Raw genomic sequence first — 19,819 nt, 5'->3', positions numbered from 1 at the left:
TAGAACGGGCCACATGAAAATGACGTTGCCCAAGATTACTGAATTATAAGGAAAAGTGTTTATAATGCATTTTTAAATGAAGTATGAGGGCTGTGACACAGTATGGACAGTAAGTTTTTATTTTTTGTTTCAGATACACACACATGAGCACAGACACATACATGCACACATAAGCAATACAGACACACACACAAAAAACCCTCTTAATAATGTCAACAGTGGTTATCCCTGGACAATGGGATTCTGGATAGTGTTTTGCTTTCTTGGGTTTTTTCCAGCAGAGGGATGGAATTTGTAATAAAACCAAAACGACACTATTAGTAATCACAAAGCTTAAAGAAACATAAATTTAAGGTAACAATGATATTAATAGTTGTCTTTTCACAACAAGAAGAAAAGAATAAAATGGAAAAGGAAAAAAACCCCTCAGAATCAGAAACACCTCATTGGAAATGCAGCAATTATGACCATAAGCATTAAAACATTTCCCTACGGAAAAAAAGAAAGAATTTTGAATTTAGGTCTATTGTTTGTTGTTGCTGCTTTTCAATCCAGTAACATGCCACATGTTCTACCAAAGAAAAGGACTGAGATTAAACATAAAAAAATGGGCAGGATCCACTAGGCAAGAAGTATTTACCACTCTGCAACCAAAGGAGACAGGTTGAAAGGTCAATCAGATGTCCTCAATCCTTTGGCTCCTCCACTTACTCTGGGAAGAAGATGAAGTTCCTAAAAGGCCCCCATGGGATCTGCAGAGCACCCCTCATCCTTGCTCCCCACTGATACCCCTTTGGAGAACCAGCTCTAGCCACACAAGCCACTTCACTGACCCTCAGACCTAATAGATGCACTCCTGCCTCAGGGCCTTTGCACTTGCTGCTCTCGCCATCTGGGACAATCTCTCCCTAGACTTCCACAAGTTCACTCCCTCAGCTCCCTTCAGCTCTTTGCTATGTGTCACCTTTTCAATGAGTCCTTTCCTGGGAATTTCATCACACAAGTTGGAGTACCCCCTCCTCCCACTCCCTGCATTCCCTACCCCTGTTTCTCATTTACTTTCCTCTATAACATTGATCTTTAATTTTTTTTAAAGTAGGCTCCATGCCCAGTGTGGAGCCCAACGAGGGGCTTGAACTCATGACCCTGAGATCAAGAGCTGAGCTGAGATCAAGAGTTGGATGCTTTGGAGGACATGGGGAGATGGAGAGGAGAAGGGAGTTGAGGGAAACTGGAAGGGGGAGGTGAACCATCAGAAACTCTGGACTCTGAAAAACAATCTGAGGGTTTTGAAGGGGCGGGGGGTGGGAGGTTGGGGGAACCAGGTGGTGGGTATTGGAGAGGGCACGGATTGCATGGAGCACTGGGTGTGGTGCTAAAATACTGAATACTGTTACGCTGAAAAAATTAAAAATTAATTTAAAAAATTCCAAAAAAAAAAAAAAAGAGTTGGATGCTTAACTGATTGAGCCACCCAACACCCCTCTCTGTAGCATTTATCAGCTTCAAACATGCTATTTTTTATTACTCATTTTCTTTTTAACTTTGTGTATTGTTCTCCAAATATAAAGAAACCTCCATGAACCCAAACATTCAGCATCTAGGTACTTGCCATGTATATCCACTGAAGAAATATCAGCAATAAGCCAAAATCACGGACAATGAGTATTAAGTGCAACAGATATAATTTTGTGTAGATAGAAGTCATTTTTAAAAAAATAAGTCTTGGAGAGGGGTTCCTGGGTGGCTCAGTGGGTTAAAGCCTCTGCCTTCGGCTCAGGTCATGATCCCGGGGTCCTGGGATTGTAGCCCCACATCAGGCTCTCTGCTCAAGAGGAGAGCCTGCTTCCTCCTCTCTCTCTCTCTCTCTCTCTGCCTGCCTCTCTGCCTCCTTGTGATCTCTGTCTGTCCAATAAATAAATAAAATCTTAAAAAAATAAAAATAAAATAAGTCTTGGAGAGTTATATAATCAAGAATGATGCCACATATAAAGTAAAAAAAAAATTAGAAATGAAAGAAGATATTCAGAAAAATGTTACTAGGAGAAACTCAATGAGCTCTGTGCATTTTGGTCAGATGAAAAAAAATTTAAAAAATAGGAAGGCACAAAGATCTGGATAATAAGATGGAATTAATCAACACTTGAAATGCAGGACCTATGAGTAATAAATGGAATCTTTTTCTGGACGTGTCCACAGAACATTCAGTAATACTAAACTACGCTAAATTGAGAAAGAAAGTGAAAAAAGGAAAAAAGAGAGAAGACATATTTTCTGACCATAAAGTACTAACACTGCCATTTGACGTTAATAATGAAAAATGAAACAAAAAGTAACACCAGTGATTTCCAAAATGCCCAAATAAGAGCACGCTTAAAGGAAATTAAAAACACAAGTGCAGACCTTCAGCAAAAGCAGCAAAAACTAGAACGCGGCATCTCACAGCTCGGAGGAAATCTTTATTCCCTCCGATGCTCGTTCTTTTCTCTTGACGAGCAGAGCCCGTTAAGAGAAGGAAAATAAATCAGCAAAATGTTCAGCTGAAATTCACATGCAACCACCCAACAAACCCACAGAGAAGAAGAGCCAAACACAGAGTTGATATGTGAACCCTAGAACTCATTCTGTGCCGAAAAATAAACCACAGCAAAACAGATGAACCCCTGGAAAACAAGGGGGAAAGGAAAGGAGACAGCAAAAACAAATAAAATTAGAAACAAAGGAGTGCATCTGACGACAGACGCGGGGCTGGTGGCAAAGCGGCAGATGAGGGGCCTGAGGCTGGCGTGCCACATCTGGGAGCTTGCACAGCTGCCCCTTTCTGCTGCGTGGTCTTCAATTACAACACAACAGAAGAGCTGGGAGCGCGCATCCCCTGCCAGATGGGGAAACTGAGTCTCGGAGATGGCATGGAACTCACTCAGGAGCCCAGAAGGATAAGAATCCAAATGTCTAGAATTTGTTCCATTTACGTTCAAGACAGGTTCACAGATGTCTTGGCCCTGAATCTTTTGGGGGGGGGGGGCTTTTAACTGCAAAACCCAAAGAGGGCTTTTATTTAGCAGAAGTTCCCTCCTATAACACAGCTCGCCTAGGAGGGGGGTGGGGGATGCTACAATGAGGCCTGACTAATGGGATCATAACGGCTGGCTGACAAGGCTGGAGCACAGAGAGGTGAAGGGATTCACCTGAAGTCACAAAGCATCCATCCCCTTAGGACAGCCAAGGTCAAAGCTCTCCCATCTACCCTCAAGTCCTCTGCCAAACCCCTGCATCAGGAGACAGAATGAGAGGACACGTGCTTCAGCCCTAGCATTCCAGAGACCTGGACCCAAACTCAAGCACCATCACATATGAGCTGTGTGTCCTTTCATACAGTGCGCGAATGCTCTGATCCCAGGAACAAGGTTCTGCCCAGAACTGGTGGGAGAATTGAGGGATGATCGTGTGTACGTGCAGGGATATTTTTGGACTCAATCCTTTTGCTCCCCCTGCCCTCTGCCGTTTCCAGGGAGCAGAGAAGCAGGAAGGGGTGGCCCCTGTGGGAGACAGCCCTGCCCATTTGGGGCTGAGGAACCACGAGAAGTGAGCGAGGATAAGGCAAAAGCAGAGGGGCCTGGCCTGTCCTTCTCTGTCGTGGGCGAAGACCTACGTGGAGGGTCACACGGGCCAGAGATTCAGGGATCACTCAGACAGCACTCCTGGCCCGCATGCAGGAGGCTGAGAAACGGGGGCTCACACGGGTGGCCTGGGGAGTGGGACAAAGAAGACACTATGCAGAAGGACCTCACAACTAGAAGCAACAAGCCAGGACCTGGGACTCCAGCAGGAGGCCAGAAATGATGTTCCAAACTTGGGGGACCCGTCCAGCCTCATGGGCACGGACGGGTTCAGGAACCAGGCAGGATCAGCCACGCTGTAGCCGTCAAGCCCAGAAGGCATACCACAGGCAAGAGGGTCCCCTTCTCACCATCAGGAGGTCACAAAACTGCCTAAGAAAGTCTGGGTACATTACAGAAAATAAAGAAGTATCAATGTGTGACTCCGGGACACCTGGGAAGTGATCAGCCCAGAGCCTGGCATCCAGCTAAGAGTCACTAAGTGGTAGCTATTGCTCTAGTAATTATTATTATCATGTTCACTCTCCCGTCTCGCTCAGACCCCCTGGGGAGAATCATACATTCTTTCTCCTTAACCTCCTTCTGCCTGACTTCGAGGAAGGAATTCGCAGTCTGTCACTAGTGCGAATGGCAGCGTGCAAAGTCAGATCACCCATAGGCTAAGAAAAATTACCCAAGTTTTTTTTTTTTATCATGAATCGATGTCATGCTTTGTCAAATGCCTTTTTAATTTTTATTTACTTATTTATTTGCCTCTATCAAGACGATCGTATGGTTTTTATCCTTTCTCCTGTCGATGTGATCAATCCTGCTGATTGAACCACCCTTGCATCCCTGGGATAAATCCCACTTGGTCATGGAGAACGATTTTTTTTTTTTTTTAATGTGTTATTGGATTTGGTTTGCTAGTATTTGGTGGAGGATTTCTGTGCCTGTGTGAAATAGGAAAACGGTAAAAAGAGAGCAGTGCGACCCCTGACTGTCACGCAAGGACATTTTCTAAATAGTTATCTCCTTCCCCGCTATGACTGATTAGTCTATCACTCAGAACTGTTACTTACAATCCACAAGCCAGTAAGGCCCACATGGCCTCCCAGCTCTGCAAAGACAATCGTTAACTTTTAACGACTGGCTTCAGTCGGAGAAGCATGCAACTCTTGAGCTCTGGGTTGTGAGTTCAACCCCTACGTTAGGTGTAGAGGTTCTTAAAAATAAAAGCTTTAAAAAAGAAGAAGAAAGGGGCACCTGGGTGGCTCAGGCAGTTAAGTGTCTGCCTTCAGCTCAGGTCATGATCCCAGAGTCCTGGGATCGAGCCCCACGTCCGGCTCCCTGTTCAGCCCGGAGTTTCTCCTTCTCCCCGCTTGAGCTCTGTTGCTATCTTTGTCTCTCTCTTTCCCAAATGAATAAATAAAATCTTAAATAAAATAAAATAAAATAAAATAAAGGAAAAAGAAGAAGAAGAAAAGCAGGTCTTCTAGTTGTAGATAGATCGCCCCCAAGGCTGTGATTTGGCAGATGGCTGTACCTCTAACTTACAAAGGGACTTCAGCATTCCTGCGTCTCCTGGTCTACCAATCTTAGCTTCTTAAACCTTTGGAATCAGCCATTCATGTTTCTGGTCTCCCCATTCGTGAGCTAAGAAAAACTGTGACAGAGGCTCCTTAACGTTTTTTTTTTTTTTTTCCTGAGAATTCTGCTGTTAACCATTTGTGGTCTGTGCTTTAAGACACCTTATCACTACTGTTAACTTTGTACCCACATGGCTTTCATCCTCCTCCCCATCTGTCCTCATGGTGTCATTGAGTAGTTATTGGGGTCATTTCTTCTCGCTCCAGAAGTTAAGCGCCATGAGGGCATGGCTGTCTTATACCTGATGGATCTCTAGTGACTAGAGACTAGAGAGAGCCTAGAGAGACGAGTCTCTGTAGAGACTAGAGAGAGACTCAGAATCTATTTGAATAAAAGTCTGGGATAGGGGCGCCTGGGTGGCTCAGTGGGTTAAGCCACTGCCTTCGGCTCAGGTCATGATCTCAGGGTCCTGGGATCAAGTCCCGCATCAGGCTCTCTGCTCAGCAGGGAGCCTGCTTCCTCCTCTCTCTCTCTGCCTGCCTCTCTGCCTACTTGTGATCCCTCTCTCTGTCGGATAAATAAATAAAATCTTTAAAAAAAAAAAAAAAAGTCTGGGATAAATACAGGAGAGTCTGGGTGGCTCAGTCGGTTGAACGTCCAACTCTCGGGCTCATCTCACTCAGGGTGGGGAGATCGAAGCCCGTGTTGGGCTCCACGTTCAGTGGGAAGTCTGCTTGGGATTCCCGCTCTCCCTCTGCTCTCCCCGCCGCGTCCTGCCTGCATCCTTTCTCTTTTAAATAATTAAATAAATCTTTAGAAAACAACCACAAAGTCTATAACGAACAGGGACGAGAGACGAGGTTGTAGGGTGAGCAATGGCGTGGATGTGTGTCCTCGTGATGCATTCTCTTTCTTGCTAAATGGGTCTGCTTTTTTATTTTCTATCACTTGTAACTGAAAAAGTCCTGAATGAAGTCATAAGGCAGACAATTTCTCTTAAAGAGAGAAGAGCAGCCAATACTGCCCGTTTTGCCCAAAGCTACGGTGCCAGGTTGGACTGTGTATTCTGACTCCTTTTACTCAGATGATGGTGAAACCAACCGTTGCCAAGGGAGCTCACCCGGCCTCTTTGCTGGGAAATACTGAGCAAGGATTTTTTGCCAGGAGAAGGGAATGGAACAAAAACTGCAGAACAAAGGAGACACTGCAGCTGACCATGACGCAACCTCCCAGCACCCCTGTGGCCAGGCTTGGTAAGTGGTCCCAACGAGGGAGTATTTTCCTATAGAGCTGCAATCTGACAGAAGATTGGGTGTATTTTTAGGGTACATTGTAAGAGCCATTTTAGTGCCCATGGGGCCAGTCAAGACACGAAACTGTGTAAAGTTAGACGGGTGTAAGGCAATAGGGAATGGTGAAGACTAGGGCAAACAGAAAATCCATGTCCTGTCTGAAGAGGGCATGAACTACTCACCTGTTCTCAGTTACTGCCTTCTAGGCTCTGTGCATCCAGATATTTCTGGTTTTGCAAGCCAGAAGTCCAGATTTTTTTTTTTTTAAGTAGGCTCCATACCCAGCATGGAGCCCAATGCAGGTCTTGAACTTGTGACTCTGAGGTCAAGACCTGAGCTGAGATCAAGAGTAGGACACTTGGGGGCACCTGGGGGGCTCAGTCAGTTAGTGATCTCCGGGTCCTGCGATCGAGCCCTGCAGGGCTCCCTGCTTCTCCCTATGCCTCTGCCTCTCTCCCTGCTCATGTGCGCACTCTCTCTCTCTCAAATAAATAAATAAAAATCTTTTTTAAAAAAGTTGGATGCTTAAGCGACTGAGCCACCCAGGCACCCCCAGAAGTCCAGATTTTTATAGAAAATGTCCAGATTTTGAAAATACTAGGAACTGATTTTTTTTAAGTACAAGGACCAAATAAAACATATCCGTGAGGCAGATCCAATGTACCAGCCATCACTCTGTGACTCCGTTTTCGTATTTCACTTTTAAGACAAAAAGGAAAACATCCTTCATCCCACATTCGATGGACCAAGCTATATGGCAGCTTTCAAAGCAACATCCTGCTTACCAGCCGTCAACACCAGCTTTCTGCAGTTCAGAAATTCCAAAAGACAAAGATCCCATGAAGTCATTCCTGCTGGTCAGATCCCAGTCCCAAATCTCTACGGACAGTCTTCTGTCTTTGTCCGATTCTTTCAGTTGGCTGCCGAGAGCAAGAAGAGAGAAGTCAGAGGAGCTTACCGTGATTTCTCAAGCAGATGAAATGTTTAAGAGGAAAAGGCCTGAAGGTGGAAATTTTTAAAAGATTACAAGCTCTTGCCAGCTGCATACTCGGTTTCCACCCCAGGCAAGCTCCCCAGGGAGGCAGGGCTGCTCAAGTCCCGCAGCCCATGGCTCGCCCGGGTGAAGGACCTGGACCAGCGCCACCACAAACAGTTCTAGCCGCTTCCTTACATCTTAATAGGGTTCGGGATGTTCGGGAAACCCTAATGACAAAGTGTCAACAAGAACTCTGGGTATCGATGACATAATTGCATGAGTGTTTGCACACACGTGAGTTGGCATGAGACACACGTGGAGGAAGCAGTCCTGCTGGCGCTGGTCGGCGGAAGCTGTTCTGAGGCGTGTCCTTGATTGAGGCTGAGGTGTGCCCCCACTTTCCCCCTGAGAGAGGTAACAGGGGGATGGGGCTCCCACAAGGAATCATGCTTTTGGCCCACAGCCTCTGGTGTCAGACTTCAGAATCTCCGCACAGAATGACCCCACATTGGCTGGGGGGCTCTGGGCACATTCCTTAACGTTGTCACGCCCCATTGGTTAAATAGGGATGAAATGGCCAATGAACCCAGATCATTCACTAGAGTGCCTTTTACAACCGCGATATGCTCCATAAACACTGGCTGACGTCACTAACCCTTGTGGGCCCAGATGCCTCAAAAAGTGACCCCAGGTCCTTGGAGCACTGGCCCGGGAAGATCGGCTGTGGAAGCTAGCAGAGAACTCTCGACGGGCTGTGGTCCCAGCACATCCATTCCCCCAGACTCAGCCCCACAAGGGTTATCACCACACCCTATGGGTTACGTCCCACTGTTCTCTTAGACCAGAACGTCTCCCACAACTTGCCTTCACCTAGCAACACATCGCACTACCTTCTACCCCACCCACTCCGCACACCACAGACATTCTCAACTCTATTAAAAAAATAAGTTCCAATTTTTACTTGGCTTGCAGTGCAAAACTGCAGATGGACGGGGAGTAAGGAAAGGGAGGGGGCGAGGGACGGAGGGGAGGAACGAAAGGGAAGCTGGAGGGGCCCTCCCCAAGGCTGGTGGCCCCCACGGCCAACCCCACGGCCCACGCCGGGCGGCGGCCATTCTAACTTACAATCTGAATGTCTCGTTCCACTCGGGGTTGAGGGAGCATTTGATGGTTTTGGTCTTCTGCTTGCTCTCGCTCTTGGGGTCGGGAATCAGTTTCAGTTTCACGTAAGGGTCTGACAAGCCATTGGGGTCCATGGGTACAAGGTTTTTAGCATCTCTTACTGAAAAAAGAAAAAGCAATTTCAGCATTAATAGTCCTGTCGTGTTTAAGCATCAACCAGCGAGGGTCGGAGACTCTGGGGATGAGTCCTCGGCATCACACTGGTCTCATAGGAGATGGGACTTAGGGTCATCCACAGCTAAGAAGCACACAAAGCAAGATGCACCGGTCAGATGGAGTCAACCTCTTAACTGGTATGAGTTCGACGCCGACTTCTGACTTCCCCACTGCTCTGCCCGCTGGGCCCCCAAGATTAGCTACATGCTCTCAAAGCTTGTGTTCCACAAAGCCAACAAGAAAGACTGGCTTCTTTCACCGAACATAATATTTTCAGGGTTCTTCCATGTTGTGGCATGGATCAGCGCTACATTTATTGCTGAATATTGTCCCCTTGTATGGACACAGCAAACCCCATTTATCCATTCATCAGGTGGCCATTGAGGCTGTTTCCACACTTTGGATCATGCAAATAGTGCTGCTGTGAACACCTGTGCACTCTGACGCAGAAGGTCACATGTTGTAGGATTCCACTGATAGGAAACACCCAGAACAGGGAAATCCACGGACACACAGACCGGTGGTGGCCAGGAGCTGGTGGCCAGGGAGGGGGAAATGGGGAGTGACTACGAAACAGGTAAGGGGTTTCCTTTTCTGGTGATAACATCTTTTGGACCTAGATACGGGTGATGGTTGCACAACCCCATGAATATACTAAGCGCCCGTGAATGGTACATTTTAAGATGGTTAATGGTTAATTTTGTGTTCTGTGAATTTTACCTCAATTCAAAAAGCAAAAGCTGAAAGAGAAAGAGTTGCTCTCATGACCTTCACCCAGACAGAAGGCTGGAAAAGTACCGCAGCACGACAGGTGAGCTCCACCCTCAACGAGGAACACAGTAAAGGAGGCTGTACGATTGGCTTGAAGAAGGGGCGTCTGGGTGGCTCCGTTGTTAAGCATCTGCCTTTGGCTCAAGTCATGATCCCAGGGTCCTGGGATCGAGCCCCGCATCAGGCTCCCTGCTTGGTGAAAAGTCTGCTTTTCCCTCTCCCACTCTCCCTGCTTATATTTCCTCTCTTGCTCTCTCACTCTCTAATAGATAAATATCTTTTAAAATATTTCCTGAAAAGGGGCCCCTGAGTGGCTTAGTGGGTTAAAGCCTCTACCTACAGCTCAGGTCATGATTTCAGAGTCCTGGGATCAAGCCCTGCATCAGGCTCTCTTGCTCAGCAGGGAGCCTGCTTCCCCCTCTCTCTCTGCCTGCCTTTCTATGTACTTGTGATCACTTTCTCTTTCTGTTAAATAAATTTTAAAAATCTAAAAAAAAAAAAATTCCTGGGCGGGGGGAATAAAGACTGGCTTAAAGAAGAAAGGAAGCAGAGGGTCAGTAATGTAGACACAACACCAGCCTAGGGAAACAAGAAGCTACATAGGCAGCCATGAGAAGGAGATGGGAAAATGGGAGTTGTATGGGTCATAAGTATACGATGCCAACCACCTCACTTATGATAGAAAAATCCAAAGTATTGCATTAGCAGATTGAATCAAGCGATCTGCCAGAAGGCCAATATAGAATGACTCTTACCAGGAATGCAAAGACGGTTCAATCATAGAAAATCTATTATTAAAACATTCATTATATGTATAGGTCAAAGGAGAAAACCATTGGATCATTGCAATTAGCTACAAACAGCAGGAAATTGTCCTCCCAGGATAAAAGCTATCTGAAATAACAGATCCATAGTTGAGGATAAATGCAATCCCCTTAAAGGCAGGAAGACGATAGACATCCATGACCCCAGCTATAGTTCAACATTTTTTTCTGAGTGTTCCATAAGTGCAATAATACAATAGAAACAGAATATTAGAAAGTAGGGGATAAAGCATCCCCTCACCTCCTATAACCTTCACTTCATGCTATCACAGCTCATGATAACGGGAGTTTATCATCCCAGAAATTACACCACTTTCTCAATCTCCACTTCGCGAACCCTACAAGCCAATGCCCCTCCCTATTTTTCCAGTTCATTAACCCTAGTACCCCATTGTGACCAGTCTTACACCAACAGTCAGTCTGTTGAGCCAATCTTTATTGACTCTTCTCCCTATTCTCTCTTGCCTTTACTTCACTCCCAGCCTAGAGTTCATAATGCATTATAATCACTCGCTTGGAAACCCCCTCAACTCTCTTGTTCCTCTTTCTTTCCATTTTATTTATCTGGGTGGGTGGGTGGGGGAACGCAGCCCTAGTTAAATTCAAAGATCTTCTCTTTATTTTCCTACACCCAATCAGCTCACCATTGCTGTTGGGGGCGGGGGTAAGTCAGCCTTTGCTGACTTGTCTAAGACCCTATCACTAGGAAGGGGTTGGGACTGAATACAGGAGATGGAAAAAGGGCTGGGCGGACTGCCAGGAGAGTGACAAGAAGCCCCAGGGGGTCAGTTGTCACTTATTCTGTACCAGGTGTTTCTGTACTCCAGCTTATGGCCTTTCCTTCCATTTATCCACAGCCCATTTATCTCGCTCCATGCCATTCTCGTTCAGGTTATACCTCATTCTTGCACCAAAAGCAAGAACTTTTCTTCTTTGACTTTGACTCAGTTAAGTTCAATAAGCAGGTCCCTGTGAGGCATTAGGCATTCTGTTAGGCACTGGGGACATGGGGATAAGATGAGATGTTGCTCCTGTCCCCCAGGAATACAGAAACCCAAATTTATTCAAAGCATGGTTGACGGCTAATGAGTCCATAGCCAGGTTGCATAGTGTAGTGGATACAAGGCTGCGAGAGGTCAGGTCTTGCATCGTGTCTAGCAGTTACTTCACATTTTGGGACCTCCATTTCTTGACCCAGGAGATGGAGAAATACATACTTCGTTGGGTTGTTGTAAGAGCATAATCGGATGTGAACATACATGTTCAGCTCAGAACCTGGCTCCCACGGAATAGTCAATAAATGCCAGCTCTACTTTTGCTATTTTGTTATTATTATTACACATATTCAGTGTCCCCTCTCATTTGTCCCTTTTATTAAGAAGAGCTAACCACTTCCAAATGGATATCTGGGTCTTCTTTGAGAACTATGCGTCTGACCTTCCCACTTGAACGCTTTTAGGGCTTCCCTCAAAACTTAGTGTGTCTAAGAGTCACCCACAGGGCTTGTGAGGTCCATATCCCTGGGACCCACTCCTACAGATGGATTCTCTGATTCAGTGACTCTGGAGGGAGAGCTACTGACTTGTTTTTCTAACATGCTCCCAGGTGATGCTGCTGCAGCTGGTCCATACAGCAGACATTACGCAAAGTGTTTCCGGATGATATAATTTAAGAGCCCCATGCATCTTTCCCATAGACTACAATCTCCAACTGTTACTTTCTCCCATTTCTTGAGCCTTCCAGGGAAAATAGCATGTGCCTCTTTCTAGGTTGGGATCTTGTAATGACACATCTATCACGGAGTAAGCTGAATAAAAACATGATCTGAGGCGCGCTGACGTGCCAGGAACTTGTCTGTCTGGGTGATTGGCAACACATGTGCAAGTGGGAACGGCTCACATCTCTTCTGTCAAGACCCACACCCCCTCCCACCTTACTCCCCGTGCTATGAGCTGACACCACAGCACCATCACCAGAACTTTCTTCCACTGTAAATTTACAAGCTCCTTCCGAGGGCTCTTGATGGGACAAGTGTGTGTTAGTTTGAGCCAATCTTTACAATGAATGCTTTGAGAATGACCTCTCCTTGGGCCTCTGCTTCTCCTGAACCCAATATTCGAGACCGAGGTAGGACTCCATCTCTTCCCCAGCCCTTAGAGATCTTTTCTTCCTCTTTGGTCCTTTTGGGTCTATTACTGAAGAGGATGGGAATGCGGAGAGGAATGGAGTGAAATGGATTCTGAACCTGCTGGTGTTCGCATCTCAAGAGCTCTCGTCCCCGAAACCAACACGTCGTGAGCAGAGGACAGCAGCTGCCGGCTAAGACCCAGAGGCCTGTCTCTCCTGAAGCTTTTCAAAGTAGAGTCCTGTTTCCCAGCCACAACGTACTGAGGAAGCAAATCTCTCTAGACCACACTTGGCGAGACTGACTTTGATTTTTCTTGATAAATGTTTCTTTACTATCTTTGTTGAAATCCAGCCAGCCCAGATGGTACAAAATGCTTCACACAAAGCAGAAATAGCAACCTTCCCCCCCTGGTGGAAGTGTGCTCAATGTACAGAAGAAAAGTGTCCTGATCCAGAGAACACTGCTCGCCTTGGATGTGATACAGGCAGGGGGTGAGGGCTGGCTGTTTCCATCAAAGGGTCCTCGGAGCAAAAGAGGCCTTCTGCACGCAGCTGAAAGTTACCTAGGACAGTGCTGAGCCCATAAAAAGGCAGCACTACTGTGAACTCTTCTCCTAAGAATTGTTCTTCAAGAACTCTCCTACTCTTTCCCCTGACCCACTCACCACCCCCCAGCAATCACCCAAAACACAACTCTTTATTAGAAAAATCTGAATAGTGGTGCTGCTTAAAAGCCTTTATCTCACACATTGTGGGAGATAACCAACTCCTTTAAAAGGCACTTCTTCCAGTATCATGAGTCCTCACTTGTCCTCCCCACCGTGGCCACACAACAGCTCTTCAGAGCAATGCCCGCTAACAAGCAGTTATGCCTGAGGATGTCTGCAGCAGCCAAGTGTAGGAAATACTGCGTGTCTCCCCTCCCGACAGCGGAAGGGGACTAATCCGTGCATCGCCACACTGAGAAACACTATCCCATGTTAACGACAGGGACCTTCTATAGGCATGTACATGGTGAACAAAATGGCAGGTGAAGACAGATGGTGACGATACAAATTTTTTTTTTTTTAAAGAAAAATGTGCCCACCAGTGGTTCGACTGTGGCAATGCAGATTCCCCACTATGAATAAATCACAGCATTGTCAATGTACATTTCCTGATACATTCGGATCACTGTACCATGCCGTGTGAGAGGATGTTCTCGTTCCTAGAAAATACACACTCAAGTGTTTAGGGCAAAGGGGAACCATAGACTCCAACTTATTGTCAGACGGCTCAGAGAAAAAAAAATATATGTTTATAAAAATATTTCATAAAGGGAATGATTTAAAAAAAATGGAGCAAAATATGACCATTTGGTAAATCAGGTAAAGAAGATGTGGTTGTTTCCTAGCCATGCATCTTTCTGTAATTTTGAGGTTATGTCAAAATAAAGGGATTTGAAAACCAGGGCCCTCCAAACCTTCAAGACAAAAGTACAAAAAACTTTCGGACGACCACCAGGAGCTGTTTGAAGTGGGGGATCACAATATGGTACACCAGAATCTAACGTTAGGCTTTATGTGAACTAACTAGAATTAAAATAAAAAACTTAAACAAATAAAACAGCAACAATACATTTTTCTACAATGTCACATGTGATTTTTAAATATATATAAAAGAACCTGGAAGAATATGCCCCAAATTGACTTACTGTAATGATTATATCTGAGGAAGAGTTAAAGAAACTTGGTTTGGGGGTTGTGGGAAAAATAGACTTTAGTCTTATCTGTCACATTGGGAATTTATTACAAAGAGAAAGCATTTTTGTATGAATGGCATTGCTTAAACTAAATTTTTAAAAAACAACTCAGTTGTGCATCTCTGGCCTCTAAGAACCCATTGCCCTTGGCCTTCAGGGACACTCATCCTGTTCTCCAAAGATCACAGAACAATTAGGTCTGCAGAATGAGGCCCCAAAACTCATGATTTGGATCACAGGACCTTTAGTGAACAACACAGAGATGGGGGTTCCCTCACTGAGATTAGTGGACACCCTCAGCACCTACCCTGAGATCACAGCAGGGATGCAAGCAGAGACTCAACATGTTTTAAAAAAAAAAAAAAAGAGAGAGAGAGAGCCATCAACCTATTTTTGCTATCCTGCCCTACTCCTCTCCTATTCCGATGCCCCCCGCCGACCCCTGCCAGTGGCCGACACCTTACCTGGGTCTCTGGCTAACCCCCAATCCCTCCCACTGCCCGCCACACCCTCTCAAGTTTCAAGCTCCTGCGGCCCTTCACTCCAAAGTCTACCCCTGGATCTGTGTCCCTTCAATTCCTATTCATTGTTACTTCCTCAAACCCCAAAACTCTCTGATGCTCTGGCTTTGGTGAGCCTCAGATCATCAAAGGGGAAAGAATCCCCTTTCCATAGGCATCCTAACTGGCCATCCCCTGTGGCCTCATCTGATAGGTTCTAAACCCAAAGCGAGCCAACCCGGGGTCTCTGGGTACCCACACACGGCATCGAGGTCACCCCTAGCACGTTGTGGCCAAGGGCTCCTGAAACAGCTGGCTTCCTGTCGCTGCTGGCGGTGGTACAGTTATCACCCATCTAATTATCTGTGTGGAGACAGACTTCCAGCTGGTACCGTCACAGTGTCTGTCTAGAAGACAGCCTGTCAAGTCACGGCAAGTGAAACAAGGGTGGTGCGTTAGTGCGGAGGAAATCGGGAACTAAGTCAGCAACATGCAGACTTCAGAGTCAGACAGACCCCGGTTTGAGTCCCACCTCTGCCTTAACTCTCACTTAACTGGGTGATCTTGGTTAAATGACTTCTCTGACCCTTGGTTCTCCCCGTCTCCAGAAGGCAGGTAAAACCACAGACAACTCAGCGGGATGGTGGATGGTAGCTAGGACAGACAGCCTCAGTCTGTCCCTGTTGTCCCTGAACTCTCAAAGGAGTTCTGCCTTGGACGGTAGATTTTATGGTGACCCTAATTAAAGAGGACAGAGCGTTAGAGGGGAATCCAAAGCACATGGCAGAGGCTCAACAAATGCGGATTCCCTTTCTCCTTAGGGAGAATTCAAATCAAATTATGGAACGATCCAGAGACATCTCCAGGCTAAAAGAGCATTCCTCCAATGTGGCCTTCACACAAATCAATCTGGAGGAGGTACTAAGAGCATGATAGATCATCTGAAAGCAAATGGGACCCCTCTCCCTCTTCCGTTAGGACCACCTCTCCCATCACCTTTGAGCCTCTTTGGTTCCTACTCCCTTTACCCCAGTTCTGTGGATCTCCTTGAATCCTCGGAGCCCCTCAAGTCTTTCCTTAGCTCTGGCGCATCTGTGCACTGCTGTGGTATGAATTCTCTCCCGCACCTGCCCATATGGAGCCATTCTGGCCAGGGTACCTCCGACCACCAGCGACACATGGCACAGAGACTGTCCCTGCAGAAAACCATCATACGTGGGGGCCTGGGGCCCACTACATAACACTCCTGGTCTCCAACCACAGCTTGGCCCTCCTCACCTCCTGTCTGCCCTGGCATCCCTAATCAGTTGCCTGTCCCATTCTCTGCAGAAGCAACATCAGGAGCGCCCGTTCTTAAGGCTCTCATAGATTCCTATTCCTTCTTATTCGCCCTGTGATCTTCTGTCTCATATGTTTGTGTCGTGGATTTTTAGTTCTTAATGGAAATGTGGGCCGAGTAATTTGAGGGCATTCCCTTGCAAGCTCATGCATCACCAATTTTGTGCAAAGAAAAGAAGGGGATTGTCTCATTAAGATAGAGGTGGGGCACCTGGGTGGCTCAGTGGGTTAAGGCCTCTGCCTTCAGCTCAGGTCATGGTCCCAGGGTCCTGGGATCAAGCCCCGCATTGGGATCTCTGCTTGGCAGGGAGCCTGCTTCCTCGTCTCTCTCTCTGCCTGCCTCTCTGCCTACTTGTGATCTCTGTCAAATAAATAAACAAAATCTTTTTTAAAAAAATAGAGGTAATTAAGAATTTCTCTAATTAAATTATCTAAGTCATCTATATCTATGTTGTTGCTTTTTTTTTTTTTTTTTTATTTTTCCTTTTTTTTTTTTAAAATATCTAAATAAATTTTTTTAATTGTCTATTTTTTTTTTTTTTTTTTTTTTTTTTTTTTCATTTTACCTGTTTTATCTGTCAAAGACTAACAAAGCATGTTTCAAGACCCTCCTGCTATGGTATTTCTGTATACTTTTTTCATTTCAACTAGCTTCTGCTTTATGTACTTTGACCCTGTGTTATTTGAGATTCATGTCCACTTTTCAGTCTTAGAGCATACCTTTCACAATTAAAATATTCTTTCTGTACAGTTCATTATTTGTCCTGAACTCTACTCTGGATACAGGTGCTTTTCCATTTGCCCTCGTCTTTTCTCCAGGAACATCTGCTACCCGTTTACCCCTGGATAAATATTGTTCGTCGTCTACATCTATCATTTTTTCATGACTGTATTCATTTCTTGCTCTCCTTCCTCCACCATCTGGGAGCACCCCTTAAATTTGTTTCCATATTACTGATTATATTTTATCCAGTAGGCATTCCTGCATTCACTGTTTCTATGAATTTTATTTATTTATTTTGAAAGATTTTATTTATTTATTTGACAGACAGGGATTACAAGTAGGCAGAGAGGCAGGCAGATAGAGAGGAAGGGAAACAGTCTCCCTGCTGAGCAGAGAGCCCGATGCGGGGCTCGATCCCAGGACCCTGGGATCATGACCTGAGCCGAAGGCAGAAGCTTTAACCCACTGAGCCACTCAGGCGCCGCTGTTTCTATGTATTTTAATTTACTGTTTTAAGTTACCTGGTATCAACTGCCTAGGTGGTGCAGTTGGTTAAGTGTCTGACTCTTGGTTTCAGCTCAGGTCATGATCGCAGGGTCATGAGATCGAACTCCCATGTCAGGCTCTGTGCTCAATGGGGAGTCTGCTCAGGTTTCTCTCTTCCTCTCCCTCTGGCCCCCCCCCCCCCCCCACACATGTGATCTCTCTCTCTCTCCCAAATAAATAAATCTTTTAAAAATGGACAAATTACCTGGTATCATAGCATGGATACTCTTCTTGCTCAAGCCTTCTTGGCCCGCTCTATTTCATTTCAGTCTACTGACTGATTTCCTCCTTCCTACCTTTCTTTCCTTTATTTTTCTCTCCCCGCCTTCCATCCATCTTCTATGCATTTACTTCCTGTCTACAGCATTGATTTAATTTCTCAAATTAGCATACAGTGAAAAGACTTCTTTTGGTATATAGTCTTGTCCCATCACAATAGTTTTATCTTCTCAAGAACAGTATAGAAGTAGAATAATACAGTATTCAACCTTCTGAGATTGGCTTCTCTTAGCATAAAGCCACTGAGAGTCATCCAAATGTCATGTATGAGTAGTTAACTTCTTACTATCGATGAGTCATCGCACTGTATGGATGTACCACTGTTTATCTGTTCACTCACTGAAGGACATTTGAGTGGTGATTATGAAGAAAGCTACTCTCAGTATTCACAGGTTTTTGTGCGAACATCGTGTTTTCACTTCTCAAGGGTAAACTGCTAAGAGTGGGATCATTAAGCCATATGGTAAATGTATCTAAAACCCCCCAAAAAGTTTTCTAGGGGGACTGCAGCATTTTGCACTCCCACCAGCGATGAACGAGAGTCCCTCTTGCTCTGCACACCTGCTAGCCCATTGCATTCAGAATATCTATTATCGCTATTATTTTAGCCATTCTAATAGAGGTGTAGTGGTATCTCATTGTGGCTTCAACTTGCCTTTCCTTAATGCCCAAGGATAGGGAGTATCTTCTCATGAATGAATCTGCCGTCCTCACATCATCTTTGGTGGTATGTTTGTTCAAGTCCTTGGTTTGTTTGTAGTGAGGCTGTTGTTTTCCAACTTCTGAGTCTGAGAATTCTTTACTCTAGATACAAGTTCTTTGTCAGAGATGTGATTCGCAAATATTTTCTTCCAACTTCCAGCTTGCCTTTTCATTCCGCAGCAGTGTATTTTGCAGGGCAGAAATTTTTTTTTTTTTTTTCCAACTTGAATGAAGTCCACTTCATCATTTTTGTCTGAGTCATGTTTTTAGTGTCAAGTAGACCTCTGTATAACTCCAGGTCATAAACATTTTCTCCTTTGCTCTCTGAAGTTGTATATCTCTACACTTTACATTTAGAACTATGGTCTATTTTCAGTTAATTCTTTCTTTAAAAAAAAAAAAAAGATTTTATTTCAGACACAGAGAGAGTGAGCGAGTGAGCTTACACACAAGCAGGGAGAGGGTACCAGTGGGAAAAGCAGGCTCCCCACCAAACAGAGAGCCCAATGTAGGGCCCGATCCTGGGACCATGGGATCATGACCTGAGCCAAAGGCCAACACTTAACCAACTGAGCCACCCAAGCACCCCATATTTTCAGTTAATATAAAGTATGAAGTGAAGGTAAAGGTTTATTTTGTTTGCATATGGATGGCCAATCTTTTCTACATCACTTGTTGAAAGACTACTCTTTTTCCTCTATTTCACTGCATTTTGGTTTTTCTTTCTACCTTAAAAAAAAAAAAATCAATGGGCCATATTTGTGTGGATATATATGAACCCTCTACTCTGTTCCAGTCACATAGATCTATCCTCTGGCCAAGCCACACTGCTCCATTGCTGAAGCTTTATATAATAAAGCCTTAAGACTGAGGATTGTGGTTCTTCCAATTTCATTCTTCATTTTAAAACAGATAATAAGTCTATAGTACAATCAGCAAGAACTGACATGCTGAGTCTTCCAATCCATGAACATAATGTCTTACCATTTATTCAGATATTATTTCAGTGTTTTGTCCTTTTCAGCATATAGAGCCAAGACATATTTTGCTAGGTTCATATCATTTATTTTGGAGCTACCATAAATAGTTTTTTTTTTTCCAGTTTGGGTTTCTCATTGTTTACTGTTGATATATGGAAATACAATTCGTGTGCTGACCTTGTGTCCTTCAACCTATTTAAACCTATTTGTTCTGGAAGGTTTTTTGGTAGACTCTTCTGGATTCTCTACATAGACAATCACATTTTCTGTGTATACAGCCAGTTTTCTGTTTTCCTTTCCAATCTGTGTTTCTCCATCTGTATTTACAATGTTTAAATTTCTTTTTATTGTCTTATTGCACTGGCTAGATCTTCCAGTATGATATTGACTAGAGTGGTGGACATCCTTGCCCTGTTCCAGAGCTCATGGGGAAGGCATGCAGTCTTTCATTATGAAGCATGTCGTAGATATTCTGTAGATGTCCATTATCAG

The 19,819-nt window shown here is 45.0% G+C and overlaps 1 protein-coding gene across 3 annotated transcripts in view; it reads right to left on the bottom strand.

Moving 5' to 3' along the window:
* Positions 1–19,819, bottom strand: part of PRKCB (protein kinase C beta) — a 322,986-nt gene that overhangs the window by 98,046 nt on the left and 205,121 nt on the right. For all 3 annotated transcript variants that reach the window (XM_059415142.1, XM_059415140.1, XM_059415141.1), the window contains exons 6-7: positions 8,583–8,739; positions 7,267–7,401 (exon numbers count right to left, since the gene is read on the bottom strand). In XM_059415142.1, the coding sequence (XP_059271125.1) occupies positions 7,267–7,401; positions 8,583–8,739 (292 nt within the window). The remainder of the gene's footprint in view (positions 1–7,266; positions 7,402–8,582; positions 8,740–19,819) is intronic.

Source organism: Mustela nigripes, chromosome 11 (assembly GCF_022355385.1).
Source record: "Mustela nigripes isolate SB6536 chromosome 11, MUSNIG.SB6536, whole genome shotgun sequence".
NCBI lineage: Eukaryota > Metazoa > Chordata > Mammalia > Carnivora > Mustelidae > Mustela > Mustela nigripes.
The sequence above is the reverse complement of the archived record's forward strand: the minus strand, read 5'-3'. Positions and strand labels throughout refer to the sequence as shown.